At 37.9% G+C, this 19,560-nt stretch overlaps 1 protein-coding gene across 2 annotated transcripts in view; it reads right to left on the reverse strand.

Annotated features, from left to right (window-relative positions):
• Window positions 1–19,560, reverse strand: part of MED13 (mediator complex subunit 13) — a 55,365-nt gene that overhangs the window by 20,395 nt on the left and 15,410 nt on the right. Inside the window, exons 4-10 of one of the 2 annotated variants that reach the window (XM_068656298.1) lie at window positions 7,347–7,492; window positions 6,846–6,896; window positions 6,058–6,255; window positions 5,002–5,196; window positions 3,804–3,966; window positions 3,406–3,516; window positions 863–1,540 (exon numbers count right to left, since the gene is read on the reverse strand). In XM_068656298.1, coding sequence (XP_068512399.1) covers window positions 863–1,540; window positions 3,406–3,516; window positions 3,804–3,966; window positions 5,002–5,196; window positions 6,058–6,255; window positions 6,846–6,896; window positions 7,347–7,492 — 1,542 coding nt within the window. The remainder of the gene's footprint in view (window positions 1–862; window positions 1,541–3,405; window positions 3,517–3,803; window positions 3,967–5,001; window positions 5,197–6,057; window positions 6,256–6,845; window positions 6,897–7,346; window positions 7,493–19,560) is intronic. The other variant, XM_068656299.1, reaches the window with a different exon arrangement.

Here is a 19,560-nt window from a genome sequence, read left to right on the forward strand (position 1 = left end):
GTCTGACTCTCTCAATGTAGACAAGCTTCATTTAATGAGTGAGGATCTCCCATCCAATCTAAGTTCCAAGAGCAGTTAAGAGTAGACACACTAGTCACTTGTTTTCTTTGAATGATAACCAAGCCCTTGCTGTTGAACAGCAATCTCAGATCATAGAGAGAATGCACCATGTGCAAGAATGCCAGTTTATATGCTACAGGTTCCCAAGAGAAATTCCTGATAATAGAAAATAGCCATGGCCCACATTAACTTTGATGTCTTCTAGGAAGAGAGATTAGTTCCTTCACTGTTCTCATCAGTCATTTAAATAAACAGCTTTCAAAATTTAAGAGCTCTTCTGAATAAAGACAAGAGCAGAACTGAGGTAGAAGGAACTTCATCTCTAAAAGGATAAATAAAGTACCACTTTAACAGGGTAAGTCTTAAAAATAGTTAAAAAAAAAAAAGTATTTAAATGAGAATATAAATGAGAAATATATTTGGTTTTTGTTGTCATCGTTGTTTGGGACCATAAGTCCCAAATAGGCACAATTTGGCTACAGAGTAATAGAGTAATTTTAGAGTAGAAAAATAATATTCATTACCATCTGCTAATGCAGAGTGTTAATGAAGAAAAGCTGGAAAGTCTTACTACATATTTGACTGTGCTTCACGCTTGCGTATTACAAGTATTGTCTTCTTATGTATGCACAACATAGATAAAGTTAGGCTCACGCTCAGCAACACTGCTTGAGCTGATGAGAGCAACATTAAGTGAAAAGACTGTTTCTAAGGAGAAACTGCCTTTGTAAGGAGTAAGGCCTTTGGCCTTTCAGTTTCCTCGCTTTCTCACATTATTACTGTAGCACTGCATATTACTTACTCCGTAACTGATGTTATGTTTTCCTGTTCAGCAGGTATTACTGCATCATCTCTCAATTTATCACTTGGAAGCTGAGGTGGTAAGAATTCCACATCCTTTTTCTTTGGAACTTTATAATACTTCCAAGTAGTATCTGCTTCATCTTCCTCCAAATTCACTGCAGTACCAACATACATTGTAGGCTCTATAACTTCAGGAAATTGGGCTGGAAAAGGCTGAGATAAGCCATCAAGTCTGTCTTCCATTGTTTTTGTGGGAACCAAGGGATCTGGCGTTGGCATCTGGTAGAAATGTTGAGGAGAAGAAGGAGCTTTGGTTACCCCTTCATCAACTACATCACATGGGTGAGGACTAAGTGGTGGTGGTTGAGGTGAATTTGCCATTTCAGCATTATGCATCTGAGGAGTCTTTGCTACATCATTAGTTCGGATATTTGAAAATCTCACTTGACTGTCTGGTGCAGTCATCACAAGCCTCTGACTTGCTGAATCTGCCTCCATGGCAACATCATCACTGATAGATACACGATGATGAAAAGGAGTCAAAGGGCGTTTTTGTGGCTTATCCCCTTTGTCTTGCTTCTCATTTGTCTTGTGCTTTGGAGCTGCTTGCTGTTGCTGGCCCACAGGTGGTGCCTGCCCCTGTTGACCTGAATTTCTTGGTTTGAGATTTTTGTGCCTGCAGAATTAACATAGGGGAAAATACTTCACATTAATCTTTCAAATATGTCTATCACAGCATTTTCATTACGTAAGAATCAGCTTCTAAGTCATTAAACAGGTGATTATAGAAGTCTGATACCATTCTGAAGTGAAGCTGCCTCCTTCTGACCATAACTCAATTTAAGAACTGGAATAACATTGTAATATTTCAGAACACTATTTAAAAGATTCAAAGTGCTGTCTTATGAGCCCAGAATGCACATTATCCTCAAAGGCATTTATAAAATACTGTCTTCGGTTATCAAAAATAGATAGCCATATGAGCAAGCTGCTGCTTTTAACTTCTACCAACACTGCTGAATCAGTACAACAACATAAGAATTAGCAAATGACTTCTTGGATTCAAGGATCAATACTAACCAATAGTGTTCTGCAAGTCTCTGTGTTAAAGAGTCGAAAATTAACATCAAGAATTTAGAAGTCAACCTGTCAGTCCTACAAAGCTATAAAATATTCTGTAGTTGTAAAATACCTTTTGCAGCTATTTGCCTGCAAATTTAGCAAGGAAGAGTCAATGTCTCAGCTGCATTAATACTGTTAGGTTTTGGTGGGGTGGGGGTGTGTCCACTCCCCCCCCCCCCCCAATAAATGCACTTGAACTTAAACATTTTAGCTTGGAGCTGAAGATGCCAGCTTTCTAGATCATCTAACAGAACTAGAGACATTAAATATCAAAACCTGAAATGAAACTCTTAGGATTAAGCTACTGAACCGCATGTACATCCTTAGCACCCAGGTATTCTCTGCTGTTCTATTAGGAAAGTTACAAAGTACACAGCTTGCATTAAAACCAGGATTATGCAAGAATAAAAGGTAAGAGGTATCAAAATCTATTTTTACTTTATACTCCCATAAACATACAAGCACACTTCTCGCTGCTTAGAATTCAAAGCATAGAGAACAATAAGGGCTTTGTTTGTTTGTTTAAAGTCTTTGCAATTTCTCTTCAGGGAACTGCAGATTTCTAATACATACCTCATCCAGTTAATTGACAGTTTTCTCTTAGCTAGCACTATCAAACCTAAATTCTCCTTTAGGAGAAATTCAATCCCCCACCTTCCACCAGCTCTTCTCATGCCACTAGTATTTCTAGAGAACTTAAACATTTCAATGAAGGAGAAAAATGTAGTTCTTTCAACATGCTATACTCTCCAGACATTAATTTTTTTAATATTCTAATATTCAAATTGCAAGGTAATCAGTGTACCAATTGAAATCAGAGAAGTGTTTGCACCTTTGCAACACTTCAGTCACCTAAATATTCTATAGTAAGTACAAAAATGAAACATTAATGTTTCCATTTATGTTAAACAATTTTAAACAAGCTTGTTTAGGACAAACTACTACTGCACCTGCCCATGGAATGCCGTATTTCCCAAAAAGTAAATGCTCCTCAAGACAACATTCACCCATGCAACAATGATCTTGTTCACTGACAGTTTTTTTCTTTTAAGACTAACACCACAGCCTTCTAGAACAGGTTCTTAATAAGTAAGGCTTCCCCTTTCCATTACTGCCCATGAGGTAGTTTCTACCCTTAAACAGGCCTACGTAATTCCAGACCAAGCCTCAGAAATTGTCACTGAGCTGCCATTAGGTGCACTCAGACAATTCACATGAATAAAAATTCCACATTACCTTATTGGGCAGTTTCAAGACCTAAAATGACATGTAGGACGACATACAAGTATGTTTGTTTTTAATGACTTTCTTACAAGCAGCTGTTGCTTAATTAGTCACAAAGAAGCCATCATGAGCCCTCTCCTGAGCACTTGAATCTCAGTGTACACTGCTGGACTACAGGTCTGACAATTACTGTACCTTGAACAATTGCAATTTGTCCTCTGCGTGGCTTCAACAAAATCCCAGGATGCTACCTTGTCAGCTGTCTCTTCATCACACAAGCCATTTGATGTAGCAGAATATTTCCGCCTGTGATTCAGTATTGGGAGAGTTATTTGGGATCAACACATTTATCTTCTGTCAAGCCTCAAGAGCAGTTTTGTGACACAGGATTCAGCAAAGAAATCATGAACAAACTTTTGCTAACACATTAAACTGAGAAATAAACAACATACTAGTTAGGATCCAAATTAACTTCTTTAAAACACGTAACTAAAACACTTTCTACTAGCAGTCATAACATCTTTACCAGATTTATTTTCTACAACACATACAAAACATGGTATTTCTTTTAGTTTCCTAAAGTGAATACGTACTTGTTCTGTGCTCTGTTCATATTGCATTCTTGCCAAACTCTGTCCACCACTTGATTAGCTAGTTTTCTAGGTATTTTGCCACCATGATGGCTAGTACTGTCAGAGATAAATCCATCAGAAACTGAAGAAAACTTCACCCATTTCTGGGCAGATTGAGCATCAACTGAAAAGCAGCACCAGAGGAAACAGCTTTAGGCAATGAGATAATACACTCACGACCACTATGAATCCAATTCAACCAACACTGGTTGAACATCCCAGAAAAAAGTACCTTCTTAACTCAATGTCAGGCAATAAAAACAGATAGAAGATTTACATATAGTAGCAGATTATTATAACACATCTCCCTCAAGTAGAGGGGAAGAAAAAAACACAAATGTTTGTTATAACTGGGCTAGCTATTCTTTATTTGCCCAGGAACTACAGGCCTGAAAGAGAAAACAACATTGCTCATACATCAGGAAAACTTGAGCAAAACTACCTGTTAGCAAGTTTAACGGTTTTGTTTGTTTGCTGGTTAGTTTTGGTTTTACATTTTTTGTTGTGGTTTTGTCATCCCTGTCCTGTGTGTCTTATTTCCCTCCCAGCCCCCCAGGTCTTCTGCTACGTTCATTTGAAGGAAAAAAATACAAAAAAAAACTATGAAGAACCACTTGTATACCCCTTTTCTACACAAAAAGAGCTATTTATAAAGCCGTAGGAAACTACTACTGAGCCTTACCTGCTTTGACTTAAAGCAGTATTCTATAATAATTACTCACATGGTTCAGACGGCTCACAGCCTATAGGAAGTCAAGTACAAAGAAGCTTCCTGGGACTGTGAAAAGGCTGAAAACATCACCTTGCTTATCAATAACCAAGATACACAATGATGTTTATAAAGCTACTCCAAATACATACACACATTGGCAGGGGGACAACACAAAGACCTTGACCACAGAAATGTAAAGTACTGGACTACAGCGTCAGATACAAAAACAGTCCTTACTTTACCCATTTAAAAAACATCTAAGTTAATTTTGCCCAAAAATGAAGAATAAAAATGGTGTTATACAACAGACTCATGAGTTCTTAAAAAAGTGATTTTGTTAACAAGTCAGTTGTACAGTGAACATCTGAAACCTTTCTAAACACTGCTAGATTTTAAGCAGCAGCAATTAAAATGATTTCCCACATGTAGAAGCTAACTTTACTATACCTGTTTGAACTTCCTCTGGGGATGTCGGTGGAGTCAGAGTTACTGAAGACATTGCAGGATCTCGTGTGGAAGCAGGCACTTGGTGGACACCCAAGCAAGTAGTTGAACAGTGAGACGCCCCAACAGTACTAGGAGTAGGGATGTCTGTCTGAGGAACTAGAACGAAGCACGCTGGATACACCATTCGCACGCCAGCTGAAAAAAGAACAATCTTATTTTACAGTTGTTCACCAACAGTTTACATTTAAAATAGTCAACAAAAGGATCACTTACCTATGCTTTCTGCCTACTAAATCACTAACTGTGGACACACATCTGTTGTCATCATTACCTTAAGATTTGTTTTATACAGAGGATTTGGTTGAATGTATGAAAAAGGCTTTTTTTTTTTTTTTTACAGGCAGAGGCAGCCCCAGCCTACACACACTACTACTCGAGTCTATTGTTTTGGTTTATAAAACAAACTACTGACATAGCTTTTAGTACCATGTAAAAGTGACAATATTCCTATCGCTGTCATCAGTCTCTAACCATCACTGCAATACAACCTTGCATCACTTACTACAGAGAAATGATGACATTAGTTGGCAAATCAAAGGTCAGTAGCGCTCAACAAACAAAAACTACTGTGTCCCAGGAGGTTAGATTTTAGAAACAAGAGGAGATAAATGCAGTGCCTGAGTACATTAAGTTCTTCAGGTTTGCGGTTTTGAAGAAATCCCTGAAAGGCACATCTGTTCTGTTTGAATTTGCACAGAATCTGAAACAGTACAACATGCTTTTGATGCATCTCAGATGCCAACAGTGACAGTCTAGTGTTTTCGTTTTAAATATAAAACAGTCTTGCTTCTCAGTGCACAAAGAAAAATGCCTTATCTAATAGGTCTGTAAAACCCAATTTAAGCAGCCACTCGTTTTAGATAGGCCCAGTCATTAAATAGAAAAAGACCAACAGCTGTTGCAAATGGCTGCAAAAGAATAAAATGGGGTCACTTCCACATGCAGAATTTTGAAGACCTAACCAAGCAGTTTCAGTAATTAGAAGAGAACACGTACCAACAAGGACTTCAACAGCAGCTAAAGAATCATCTTCCCAATCCATGTCCTCTTGCTTTTCCTCAGACCCCTCCTTCAAGTTAGATGTGACAGGATAGAACTGTTTCCATTCACCAATAAGCTTTTTTGTCGATGAATCAGAAAGCTTGAATGACTGCCCTGTGAGTGTGCCATTTAATCCAAAGGGACTTAGAATAACTAAAAAAAAAAATAAATGCAAGTAAATTATAGATTATATCTAACCAAAATTTACACTTCCCAATCGAACAGCATTAGTGTTATTTCAGCCACACCAAATAAACAACTTACCATTGGTAAGTACACCCTGATCACATTTTACTATACTGCACAAGTTGGAGGCAATAGGTACACGTTGTTAAATGTATGTGTACTGTAAGAATCAAGGTATCACAATAACAATTACCTATTAATCTGTTTAAACAAGCAACAAGCAAGTTTTCCACTGGGCTAGCAATGACTCTGCAATATACAGGTGGGATAAAAGAAGACCATTTCAAATCCCAACAGTTACAGAGTTTCCCCATCCTTTCATTCTGCTTGGTACAGTTACAACAACAATGCTACATATATAAAAGGAAGTAATCTGTTTCGTGTTTAGTCTTGTCCATATTAGAAAAGCACAGCTGCTGTTAAATTGCATTCAAAGAAAGCAAGTTTGGACACTGAGCAGTAATAAACAAGGGCAATGCATAGTCATGCAGGAGAAGTGATTTCTCTAGCCAGCACAAGTGTGTCTTAGACAGGGAATGATCAAACAGCCCACTAACCAGACTCAGGCCCCATCACTCCTTTGTCTTCGAGAGCATAGCCTGCATCTGCTGGTGGAACCAAAGGAATTTACAGGCAAGGAATAGCCAAATAAAAATGGGAAAGGGGAGTGAATAGAGCGAAAGTATGTCAAGTCAGAAATTGATTTCTAAAGGAGAGGTTGAGGAAAGTATGTGGCGGTTATAAAGCATGTTGAAAAAGCAAAATATTTGAGTCACCCATAGGACAGTACTCAGAAATAAAGTTTACTGTATCGTAAAGTCACATTATTGGGCAACATGACAAAAAGATGAATATGGAAATCATCCACCTGCAGAAGATCCAAAATCCAACTGGCTTCTGACTGGCTATGTCAAGACAGCAGATGTTTGGGTAGAACACACAGTCAATGCAAAACAGAATGCCTCTGCTCCCACTCCCAGAAATCTGTACCAGAAATCCTCACACTGAACACCTACAAGGATTGATTTTAACACACACTAGAGACCAGTAAAACCTACCTTGAAAAGGGCTGTTAGACTGCTGGGCGAGGGTGAGGTGTTCTTCACTAAGCAGGTACACAGGTTGATGCTGACTGATCTCCACACTGGTACAAACATTGCTATCCCCATGTAAGAAAAAGGTGAACGAGCAGGACAAATGCTCACTGGGGAGACAGAAAACACAAATCCTAAGTAGAGATCTTACAACGGTAAGTTAATAGTTTTCTCACTATTTTGAAGGGATTTCATTCCAAAACATTCATTAATAAATACTCAAAAATCCATTCCATCTAAAAAACTAAATGCTAAATATATGTTTCCTTGGGGAACATACCATGTATTACAGTTTAAAGACAAAAAAAAATCAAACAGGAAGAAAATAAGAGACACTAAGATTTCTCTTCAGATCGAGACTTTGTATTTTAACATCTAGAGGAAATTTAAACACTTTTTTTTGAAAATCAATTAAAAGGGAACTGTGACTTAATATTTTATAGTGTATTTATTAAAAAGCTATAAGTATTGCTGAACATTCATTAACTTTAAGGAGGTCATATCTAGGTTCTCCTGTCAGAGATTCACTAAGCAGAATTTATATTTTAAGATTTATATTTAATATTTGCCAACAAGTAGCTTATTTAAAAGCAGAAAGAAAGGCAACAGCTTTGGGAAATTGGGATTTTGTTGTCAGGGTTTTGTTGGTGGTGGGTGTCTTCTTTTGTTTGTTTTATTGAATCTCATCTCTGTGTTCCTAAAGCCAGTCAAGTAACTAAAACTGAACTTCCACGCCTACAAACAGGAAGATATGAACAATTTAAGAAAAAGTCATTGTTAATCAAGTCATCAAAACACATATCAACGTTTACTAATCAGATGCTTCACTGACAGCTTCTCAGTCTAGACTGATTGAAAAAAATACAGCCCTGTACAGGAAAAATATATATACATATATATCTTTCATAAAACACTGAATTAAATAAACCTGGTTTACATAGTGCTTGACATAGCCAGTAACTAGTTAGCAGCTCCATGAAATCTTCTACCTCCTTCAGAGACTTCCCAATATTTGCAGCTATGCTGTGTTTTGTTACAAAAATATAAACACCTGCAAGTACAACTAAGAAAATATTTTCTGTCACATCTAAATCATTTTGATGGCTCGTGTGAAATGTATTTCACCATTTTAAAGGGCAGGAAGAGATTGGGAAGGAAATAAAAGCAGAACCCTGCCAGCACGCTGCAGAAATAGTATATTTCAGTACCTAATTCCATCTGAAAAATCACTTTTTCAATAATTAAAAGAAAGTTGTACATGCACAACGATTTTAAGTTATATAGCTACAAGTCATCTCAAGCGTCAGCCAGACCAATAGATTCCCATAGGAAAGGAACAGATGTGCAAAAGCAAGAAGATGCTGTTTACATTGGACATTAGATTAGGTCCAACATTTCTGTAACAGAAGAATGAAAGTCAAGGAGAACCTTAGAAATACTTCATAAAATTCTATACAGAAAATAAATCCTTTTCTATAAGAAGGGCAGCATCAAGCACCTGCTCAGTCTCAGGAAAAGAAATGAAACAAGTCAAGGGAAACAAGACTAAATGAAGTGAGTCAAAATAGCAGATGCTAGTGCATTTTTGCAAGGTCAAATGGACGAGACACTCCGTGAACTACCGTAGCCTAAAAAGACCACATCAATGCAACACCACTTTCTGCCCCAAGAATAAAATTAGACCCCATCAACACCAGCACTGCGTGCATACTCTTTGTGAAATGTTAGTCTATAGACTTTTTAGTGGGAACAAAAAACAGATTTTGCATTTCTGAAAAAGGAAAAAAATTGTTTCTGGAGCTGGCACAATCCATTCAATTTATGGAAACAGAGATAAGGTGGCTTCCTAACTCTCACTCCAAAGACTCAAAGAGCAGCCACCAGGGCGGTCACCGCAATGAGAAGAAAACTACAGTATAAAATACGTGGCCTTGACTACCAACAGATTTAAAGTAAGGGACCTAGAAGACTTCAAGGATGAGAAAACCCACAGAGTTGAAGGCAGAAAAGAAATGCAGCATCACGCTTTTTATTACAGTATCTTAAAGCTGGCCATGAAGAGAACTCAACAGAAACCTCTCTGGAGGGGGTGGCCTTGACTGGACCATGACAATTTTCAAGGTGCTTCAAGCCTGTGGTGCTACACTGATCTGCTCTTCAGTTTTATTTATCTTATTTTTAAATAACTTAAAGAGCCAGGATGCAGAGATACAAGTGAACTGTCATACTCACTGACCACTACTTAGCATAATTATTCAGTAATCTAGCTCAGGACGGTGTTTTCCCTGCAGAGGAAGTAAACTGCTCAGGCATCTCAACAACAGTGGTTTCCAAAATCCAGGGATGATGGAGCTAAGCATCTTGTTGACGATTTCAAGTTCGAGCAAAGTCACACAGTTAGCAAACACCACAAAGTTCCTATATAGAAATCTGATTAAACTTTAATCCCTGTGCAAATAGTTAAAGACTCATCTTGTCAAATTGAATTTTATTTTCAAAATATTGCGTGGTTTAAGGTGAAATAGTGGATGGTGCTGTTGGCTCCAGGTGACAGATAGCAATGCAGAAGCTTCGTATGAGGAAGAGTTAAAAGCACATATTCTTTAAAGACACTTTAAATGAGATTAAGCTATGTCTCTAGTTAACGCTACATTATTGCGCAGATAAAGGGCAGACATCTGTAGCATAATCTGAGAGAATTCAGATAAACCAAGACAAAGAGAAGCATCAGCATGATAACAGAAGCATGTCAATTCACTGCACTGCACAGCTACTCCTAAGTAGTAGCAAGGAAAATTCAAGGTCATCATGCAAAAGCCAAATCGAAAAAAAAAAAAAGAAGAAGAAAATAATACAAAAAAGACATCTCCCCTCCCCCCATTGAGCAGGAGGGAAGTTTCCAACAAAATAATGAAGTAAGACAGTGGCCATTGTTGGCACTGACATCATTCAAACAGCTTTAGCATGAAAGCTGCAAGCGCGCTATTTGTACCGGAGGAAAGCAGATCCACGACGCTACAATTGATTTGAAAGTCTCAATGCAGATTGTTCCCTAATTCTGCGTATGAATTTAACAGAAAAATCAGGCACATCACCTTCAATTTTTGTTTTGGTAGGTGCAATGAAGTCATTTTATGCACAACAGAATGTGATTGTTTCGTAGTCGGAACACACAGCGAAATACTGCTGTCCTTAAACTCAACTGAAGGGAAAAATTTCCACGTGGTACCTCCTGAAAACGAGTCATCCTAACTAAAGGTTAGCAAAGGCAAAACTGATATTTTATGAATTCAGACACAGCATTAAATTTCGTCTAACTAGTCACGCTCAGGAACTGTTTCTTCCCATTTAACACCATCAATCCTGTGTTACAAAATTAATGCTTATGGAAAAAAAAAGTCACCACGAATACAAGGACGAATTATTACAATAAAAAAGCAGAAATACCCCAAAATACACCAAATCTCTTTGCAAAGGAATGGAGGAAAGGTGGTAGGAAAGGTAGAAGCAGAGCTCTAAGTTACTAGCTGCCCCTACATAGACTATTTTATGGACTAAGCAAGAAACCCATAAACATGTATGCTTTTTATTATGTTTGTATTTCTTTTTATTGATACATTTGCACATTCTCCAGTTCTGTAAGTTTCCAGAGATTCACTGGTAGCACACAATGCTACCTCAAACTCAGCTCCGGAGAAATTTTCTCAAACCTTTCCAAAAGCTATTAAATTCCACCACTTGTCTAACTTCCTCTCCTGCTCTCAATGGCTCACACTGCAGACAAAAATCCTAATTAAGTAAAAATGACAGGAGCCCCTTCAGAACTGAGCAAGTCCACTTAGTTGGTCAAAAAGCATTTCACTTCGAGGTAAATAAGCAAATTGCTTTCACAATTTAGTCAAGTACACAAACCCAGAAAATCGGTGATTTCCTGCCTACTAATACAGAGTTCATCCTATGCTTTTATTTGGGGACTTTTTTTTTTTTTCCAAGTACCTCGGAAGATCACTAGATAATTTGTGCAGAGCGTCTCATGACTGCAGTATAAAGAAAACCTACACCACAATGCTCAGAACTTTTGTCGTACATGCACAGAGGTGAGACAGATGCCCCTCCTAAAAAGCTTGTCTTAAAGGTACTATGATTCTCCACTTTTTTTATATTATTATTATTTTTTTTAGTTCTACAGTACAATCAAGTATTGTCACGTGTGCATATTGAAGAGCAGAGGACAAAATTTTAAGCAGAAAATTCTGAAAACAAAACCGTAATTCTCAAATATATCATTTTCTTCCTCAACTCTGAATATAAATTGATTTCATTAAAGGCCTAACTACAAACCTTAACTATTAAAAATCTAGTGTCCAACACTGGTAACCGATCTCTGGATACAAATGTTATGAAGTGTTACCAGATTGAACATTCTGTATGAATTTTGATCTGAACACACCAGAACTCAGTGAGTTTCAACATCAAAAAGAAAAGAGATCCTTCAGAGACAAAAGATTACAATTCTATGTGAAAAGAAATGGAAACCACTGTGGACAATTTCAATAAATTTCTTTTTCTACCTAAGAGAAACTGAAGTGAAGGAGGGGAAAAGCACACTGAAATTTACATATACATGAGGTTTCTGCATCTCCATTAGCAAATCTGAAAATGCCTCCTTGATAAAAAGATAATTAGGTCTGTTGTTTTTTTTTTTTTTTTTCCTTCTCCACATTAGTACTTCTGTAGAGCTTTATGTCTTCGAAGTGCTTCACAAACATTAGCTGCATTAGAACCTCACTAATCCACACTTCACTAGATTACATACTTCAAGTCAGCACCGCACTATGGCTGAAAGGCAAGGAGACTGCAGCAACATCAGAAGCAACAAAGAAGCCTGCAATTAAAGAAACCCTATACCACATTTGATAGCAAAGTCAAAAAAGCATTCAAACGCCTCAAAGAGAGAATGTTTCTTTGTTTTTATAGCTCTCGCATTTTTTCCTAGATTGTCTGCAAATTACTTCCAAGTTGATCCGAGTGGCTAACCAAGTCAGAGCACCGGCAATCACAACAAAATATTTACCATATTCTCACTATGTATTTTTCTATTCCCATTTCCTAGAAGAGGAAAATGGACATTGCAAAGCTAAATTATTCTCCCAGAACTAATGACTTGCATAATTACTTTTCTACCATTTCCCTTTCAATCAGGCAGAACACTTCATTTAGGAGCACCAACACAGCAGAGATAAGAGTTTTAAGTCTTATTAATACTGTTCACTATTTCTGATTGTTATAAAGTGTTTGCTAAAAGCTGGAATGCATTGGCCAACACCCTGAATCCTTTGGGGCATTTTGACCAAGAATCAATATATATCATGACTGGCTGACAACAGTCATCATCATCATCAATTGACCTGACAGCTCCCAACTGATGCATCGCAACTGCCCAAATAAAAGCATCTCCAAATAGTTCTTCTTCACTACAGCCTATTACAGGCAGTATATTATCAAATAAGTTTCTTTTTAGAAAGGTGACAGTTGCCTTGTCTAGTAAATTCTTGGGCTGGAAAACACAGTCTTACAGTTAAATAGGTTCTTCGGGAAAGAAAACCCCTTCGTGTTCAGTTATTCACCTGTACCCCCCCCCCAACCTGTTTGAAAAATAACACTATAGCAATGAGCAGAGAATAGCAAATAAAACAACTGCCAAAGAATAAGTCTAGAGGAATTCCATACCTGACCGCATGCTCAACACACGCTGCCATCATCCTCTGTTCTATGCTACGCTCTACGCTTTGTTCTCTGTCAGGCAAGCCTCGAGGCTTTTCATCATGGAGAAGAAAGAGGGAAGCTGCCAAGCCACTTGAGGCTTTCTGAGCTAACGGAAGAAAAGCAGAAGCAACTCCCTCAAGACAACCCATCTACCACCTTTTCTTTGTAAGTGCTTGTTCAGAACAGTTCTTTGTGACTGCATCCATCTTCCAGGAATAGCCAGAACACTGCAGTGCGCTAATGAAGAGCAGCTTTCTACGCAGCCACCTTCACACCTGCACTGCTTCACCAGCAATTTTAAACATGGAGTCTTCAATCTCTGCTCACCGTGCCGTAATCCTCAACGACGAGACTCCACAATCGTCATTCAGACTAGAAAAGAACTGGAATTTAAATATGTATTTGCCGTAATAAGCAAAACATGAAGATAAGGAAAATGCTAAAGTCAGATCGTTACATTAATGTGGCATCAAAAAAAAATGTTGCCAGGAAAAACACGTGGTGGTTTTGGGATTTTTCCCTTGTTTCTTTTCTTTGTTTGTTTGTTTTAAGAAATAGAAGAAAAAATCAAAAGGCAGGTACACAAATTCTGAAATAGTTCAGGAGCTTTGTTTTTCTGTTTGTTTTGTTTTGGGGTATGTGTTCTGATTTGTTTGTTTGTTCTTTCAAGTGCCAGGGCATGAGTTAAACAGCATAGGAAGAACATGCTAACACACATACTCATTATATTGCTGCATGACTTTCTATGCTAAGAGTTTGAATCATCATTAATCAATTCACAAACATGCCTTTCTTGCCGTTGGCTACAAGTTTCCCCATAACATCAGGGTTTGTATCAGCCCCTATCACAGGGTCTGCACTTCATGCAGACACAATGGCATTAATATCCTTAACGGGAAAGCTCAAAGAGGTCTAACCAAATGCACATCTACATTTTTCTAGCAAGTTACGTATTCTATCTTAACATGCAGTAATAGTATCTCCAAATACAGATGCTTCTCTAACTACTGACAAAGAGATGGAACAGCAGACATTTTTCTAAGCATCTCTGAGTAACTCCCTATGGTCCTGAAGGTAAATATAGCAGAAAGCTGATTTTGATGATAACACAAAGCAAAAAACATAGCTAATAGCAAAGTAGAAAAACTTCCAGTTCAAAGCACATCATTAATGACTACTGTCAAAGGCTCTACAAAATATTTTTCACATAGCTAAGGATATTTTGATGTTTGCTGGAACAGCAAGTTAAAAAAATATATTTGTTTATTCCATAACCAAGTTGTGTGCACTAAAACAAATACAACTGCAGTAACCTGTATGCCAGAACATTATATTCATCTTAAAGGTTTCCACATTTAGTCATTGCTGTCATCATTGAGCTTAGTTTCATCCCAATAAAAACAAGGTTAAAACAAAAATATATATTTTTACATATTAAAACCATATAAGCAAAGCTGATTCTTTCAGAATGCAACCAGAACTTTAGATACATCTATATACCCACAAAATTGTGCATATTTCTGCAGATACAACAATTATAAGAAATATTACAAGAAGAATTGACTTGTATTCCTGTATTTCTGAACTCGTATGAGACTAATAAAGCTGTCACCTTGTATTTTACCAGCCTTTCATTATTCAGGATACAAATCTCACTTATCTGAGCTTATGCTTTCACAAGGAAATACACACATGCTATAAAGAATAAGAATCCAGAATGTATTTGGAAAACTGATAATAGCTAGACATTAGTCTATTTCAAAGCAACAGTTTTCAATTTATGGCTCTGCCCCATTCTGAAACGTTTATAAAGGTCTTGGTAAGCCAGATGTTTTCAAAGCTGAAAATTGAAATGTGTTACAAAATGTTCATTTAATAAAATTTGACCTATCTGTATGGTTTTAGTGCTACCTTGTTGCTCAGTGAACAAACAGCATAGATTCATTGTTACAAGCCAAATATCACTTTGAGTTTTTCCTGATGAATCAACTACCACTGTAACTTAAGCTAAATGAGAGAAAACTGCTTTGTGATGTAAAGTGCTAAATTTGTCTGCTTGTAGTCTCTGTAGCAACCCAATATTCCAAAGAGACAATCATGTGATCAATGCTCTCAGCTCCTGCTGTTTATCCTGCACTGTCCTACTTACAGCAGCTCTCAATTCCAGCTGTCTACAGTAAAAGGAAAAACATCACCTGCTCTCCTGCCGGTACACGATGCCAGAACAGCCTCATTAGAGCTGTTGTAAAAGAAAAAAAATGTTGACATTGTTTGATTTAAAGACTAACGTAGGTAGGAAATTTACACAGCAAAAGCAGTTTAGCAGACTTCATAGATTACAGAAAATACCCCAACAGTATCAAGGAAGAACCACTTGATTTCAGCTATCAAGGTTTCAAATTAAATATATAGAAATAAAGGCAAAGCCTATGACTACATGTACTTGGGCAGTTAACTCTCAATCACGAAGGAGTTTTGAGCTTCAGCATCCAGAAATCTCCTCATTCTGTTCCTTAAAATAATAATAAAAAATAACTCAGAGCATCCTTCTGGAGGAAGCAAGAAAAACCATGTCAATTCCTATCAAAAGACGACCCCCTGGGAAATAGGAAAAAGGTAGCCAAACAGCAGGATGAGGCAGGAACGTGGGCTTAAGACCCAAAACATAATATTCGCTTTCTCTTAAGGGCAGCAAAGACCAAACAGACAATAGCCAATCGTTCAGGGTAGCTGCTGTTACATTATCAACATAAACATTTCTGCAGTAGGCAGTAATTACTACGTCCCTATCAAGAAAAATTTGCTCACACCCCCGGCCCCAGCCACGGCCATTTGATACTGAAGAATTGCCAACACACTCACAAAAGGAATCCACTGTGGATAGTTTTACCTCTTCCTCTTGGTAAGATAAGGTAGAGAAAAAAATATTTATATATATATAAAATATTTTGTGGGTGTCTGTATATTTTCCAGCAGTCATTTCCCTTGAAGTCATGTTCTTGCATTATATAAGCCCATACCTAGGCTAAGGTTAAACAGCATTTCTTGTGAAACTTGTGCAGCAAGTTTTATTCTGTAAGCTATGATAAGCTTATCACTTACAATTTTCCAAGTGTTCTTTTTTTGTGTTTGGGTTGGGGGGAGGGTTTGTTGCTTTGTTGTGTTTTGGTTTGTTGGTGGTGTTTTTTTTTTTGTTCTGTTTTGTTTTTTAAAGTAAACAGTTTTTTAAAGTAAACATGTAGTTACCCAGAGCAACTCCTTATTTCCTATTTAAGAGGAGGAGAAGAAAAAAAACAACCATACAAATAATGTAGTAGTTCTTGGAGTTCTGAGTTTCCAGTCTTCGATCAGATCACCCCACCAGATCAATATTGCTCAATTATTTGCTTACCGGCATTTCAGTTGTGTTAAAATTCAGCAAGTTCTACTTATTATCTAAAAAACTTCAGCAGACGTGCTCCACATAAGTACTTGGTACTTTTATTTTCATTAGGAATATCAAACTTAAGCTTTATTATGGAACTTTATCTACAATAGTGTTTAAACTAACGAGTTCCCTAATCATATTTATACTAGTTATACACAACTATTTTATCATCCAGCTGGCAGGAGGCAAAGCCTCATCCAGAGGCCGCCTTTGAGCAGTCTAAGCAGAGAAGGGAGAAAGTTGGATGCAGAAGATCACGGTCTCTGCCTCTCACATTCAAAGCGTGGAGTTTTGAAGAAATCACACACTGCTATTTCTGAATGTTACAACAACACGATAGGTTGGAAAGGAAGAAAACTTTGTGATTTAATATGTTGTTATTTAAACCACATTATGGAGCTTCTGTAATCCATCCTACTTTAAGTGATTGACAAAAAATATGTCAAATATTGTGGCAATCATTTTTTCCCTGCTTGGTTAAAACTAAGGCCGTTAACAAAACCTTCTCTTTCGTCTTTTATTCTGCCATCATCCCAGCTGACCCCCAACCTGAAAACTTTGAGAATCACCTGCTTAAAAATTAAGAACAATACAGAAAAAAAAATAACACCGTGCACACACTTCTTGGAGTTCCCTACTCCATTCCTACTCCCTCTCCAAACAGAAGTGGAACTAGCGTACTCAAAAACCTCAGACAGTTTCCTCGGGCACGGCAACCGTGACTTGTTCTAGCAGATCAAGTTTCACCAAATACACGTCTGTCTCACTTTTCCCAAAGCTGGTTTTAGACTGGGGGAAGTAGGGGGTGAGAGGGAGGGAGGGAAGAGCAGGTCATGGTTATTACCTTGCAGCCCTGTCAACATGCAGCATGTGACTGCAGAACGCAAACATTCAAGGGGGTTTGGTGGGGCATTTTGGTTTTGGTTTGGTTTTTGCCTCTTCAGTAAAAACATTAAAAAGGTTAACATTCAGATTAGATTAGTAAGTTTTAGTAGTCACATCATAAGCATCTTTGAATAGTGACCATCTAAAAGCAATTAATTCTTACTTCCTTGGTTATTTGTTCACGTATCACAGTGGCATCAGCTCATGAGCATTATGGATTGTCCTCTTAAAAATTAAAAAAAAAAAATCGATGGAAAAATGAAGAAGTGAAGGTTGTGGTGTGTTTATATTTAAAAAAAAAATCTTACGCAGGGAGAAAAACAAGAGAGCAACAGACAGGAAGCCACGGCTGCCTGAGGACCTGTCATCCCAGCCAAACACCCATTAGAAATCACACCCTCATGTCTCACGGGCCTCCTGCTCCGCCACCCCACGTGTGAGGTGAGCACACTGCACAGCACAACAACAAACAGCCCTTTAGTTCCCTGCCACACCACCACACGCACAAGAAAAACCCAACGCTGCCTTTTGTAGCTGGGACACCAGGAAGCCTCACGCAGGCTGAAGCCACGTGCTTTCAAACTGAACTCGGAAAAATTCAGATGGGAACAACTGCAAATGAAAGAAATAGCTCCATTTGCACATCCTTCAGAGAGAAAGGAAGTGAAAAAGTGGGACTGAGGCTCTGCACAGCAGTCACCCACAGCTCCAAAAAGCACATTAACGAGTTCCCTTCGTAGTCAAGAGCACCGACTACAGAGTCTCTAATCCAAGTCTTTAAGATTGCCGGCAAGAGCAACCAGCCTTATCTAAATCTGTAGTTATACCAGACAGAAAGCCAATCTGCAGAGTAACTAGCCAAGTCCCAAAGTACAGGGTAGTATAAACTATGATCTGAAGTAGACTGGTAGCAGATTTCATACCCAGCATAATAAGCATCTCTAAATTACATAGGCATGTGAGTTCTGTACTCTGGGTTTCTGAATGTTAATACAAAGAACAGCCCAAAGAAAACAAAGCAATCCTAACTACAGGATGAGGAGCCACTCGAGGTAACTGTAACAAGGGCTGAAAGGAAGCAAGGCACCATTCATTCCCTTCCACTACAGGGAAAATCCTTCCTACTTTTGGGCATCGGCACTTTCTTCCTATACTTCCACCACTATTTAATATTTCCTAAGATGGAAAGGAGGAATAAAGATACGCCAACATCACATGGTAATTTTTTCTTCCGTAAGAATGATATACGTTTAATCTGCACAGGCAATATAGGGAAATAATTACAACCTTTCTGAACAGAAGTCTTTCATTCCCCGTGACAGATCCAATACCTGCCACATTCATCTGTGGCTGCCTCCACACAAGAGGAACGCTACTTTCCTGGGGAGGAAATATTTATATGTAAAATAAAAATATAACAGAGGAAAAAAACAAAGTCTTCTGAAAAAGACTATTCTTCCCACATCAAGAAGCAAGTACAACATGCTTATGAAATCAGCATTATGAATCACTACTCTTATTACTAGAAAGATAGAAAAATAGAAAAAGTGCCAAAAAAGACAAAAACGTAGCTTCAAAAGTGTTCTGATTCTTAAAATAAGCGTATCCATAATCACGGATAAAAGCATGGCTTTGTGGAGGTGTTGATAGTGTGTTTTTTTTTTTTTAATTAACTCACCACACCTACAGAAGAGATGGACTTAAGATCCATTTAATCATCAAGACCAATACTAAGAAAGGAAAAAAAAAAAAAAAAAATTGGTCTAAAACTAACCAAACCTAAACAGCTCTGACACTCCTACAGAGCCTTAATGCCAGCTGTCTACTAAAAAACATACTAGCACCCTAGGTGCAACATTAAGGGCATTTTCCAGGCTGGCTGCAAGCCCTTTTATGTTGAGCTAGCGCCTTGTGCTCTGCTGCAGTGTCATGCTTAACGCTCAGTGAGAAATGTCCCTTTTGACTACAAGAGCCTCTGAATTCATGCAAGAGACCAAAATCCACCCAAATCATTCCACCTGACACTTCCTCAGCCCCAGAAGCTTCCCAGCTGCAGGGCTGGTATCATGAAGCAGTTGTTTCACTCCCTTGGGCTCCACT

Source organism: Anas acuta, chromosome 19 (assembly GCF_963932015.1).
Source record: "Anas acuta chromosome 19, bAnaAcu1.1, whole genome shotgun sequence".
Lineage (NCBI taxonomy): Eukaryota > Metazoa > Chordata > Aves > Anseriformes > Anatidae > Anas > Anas acuta.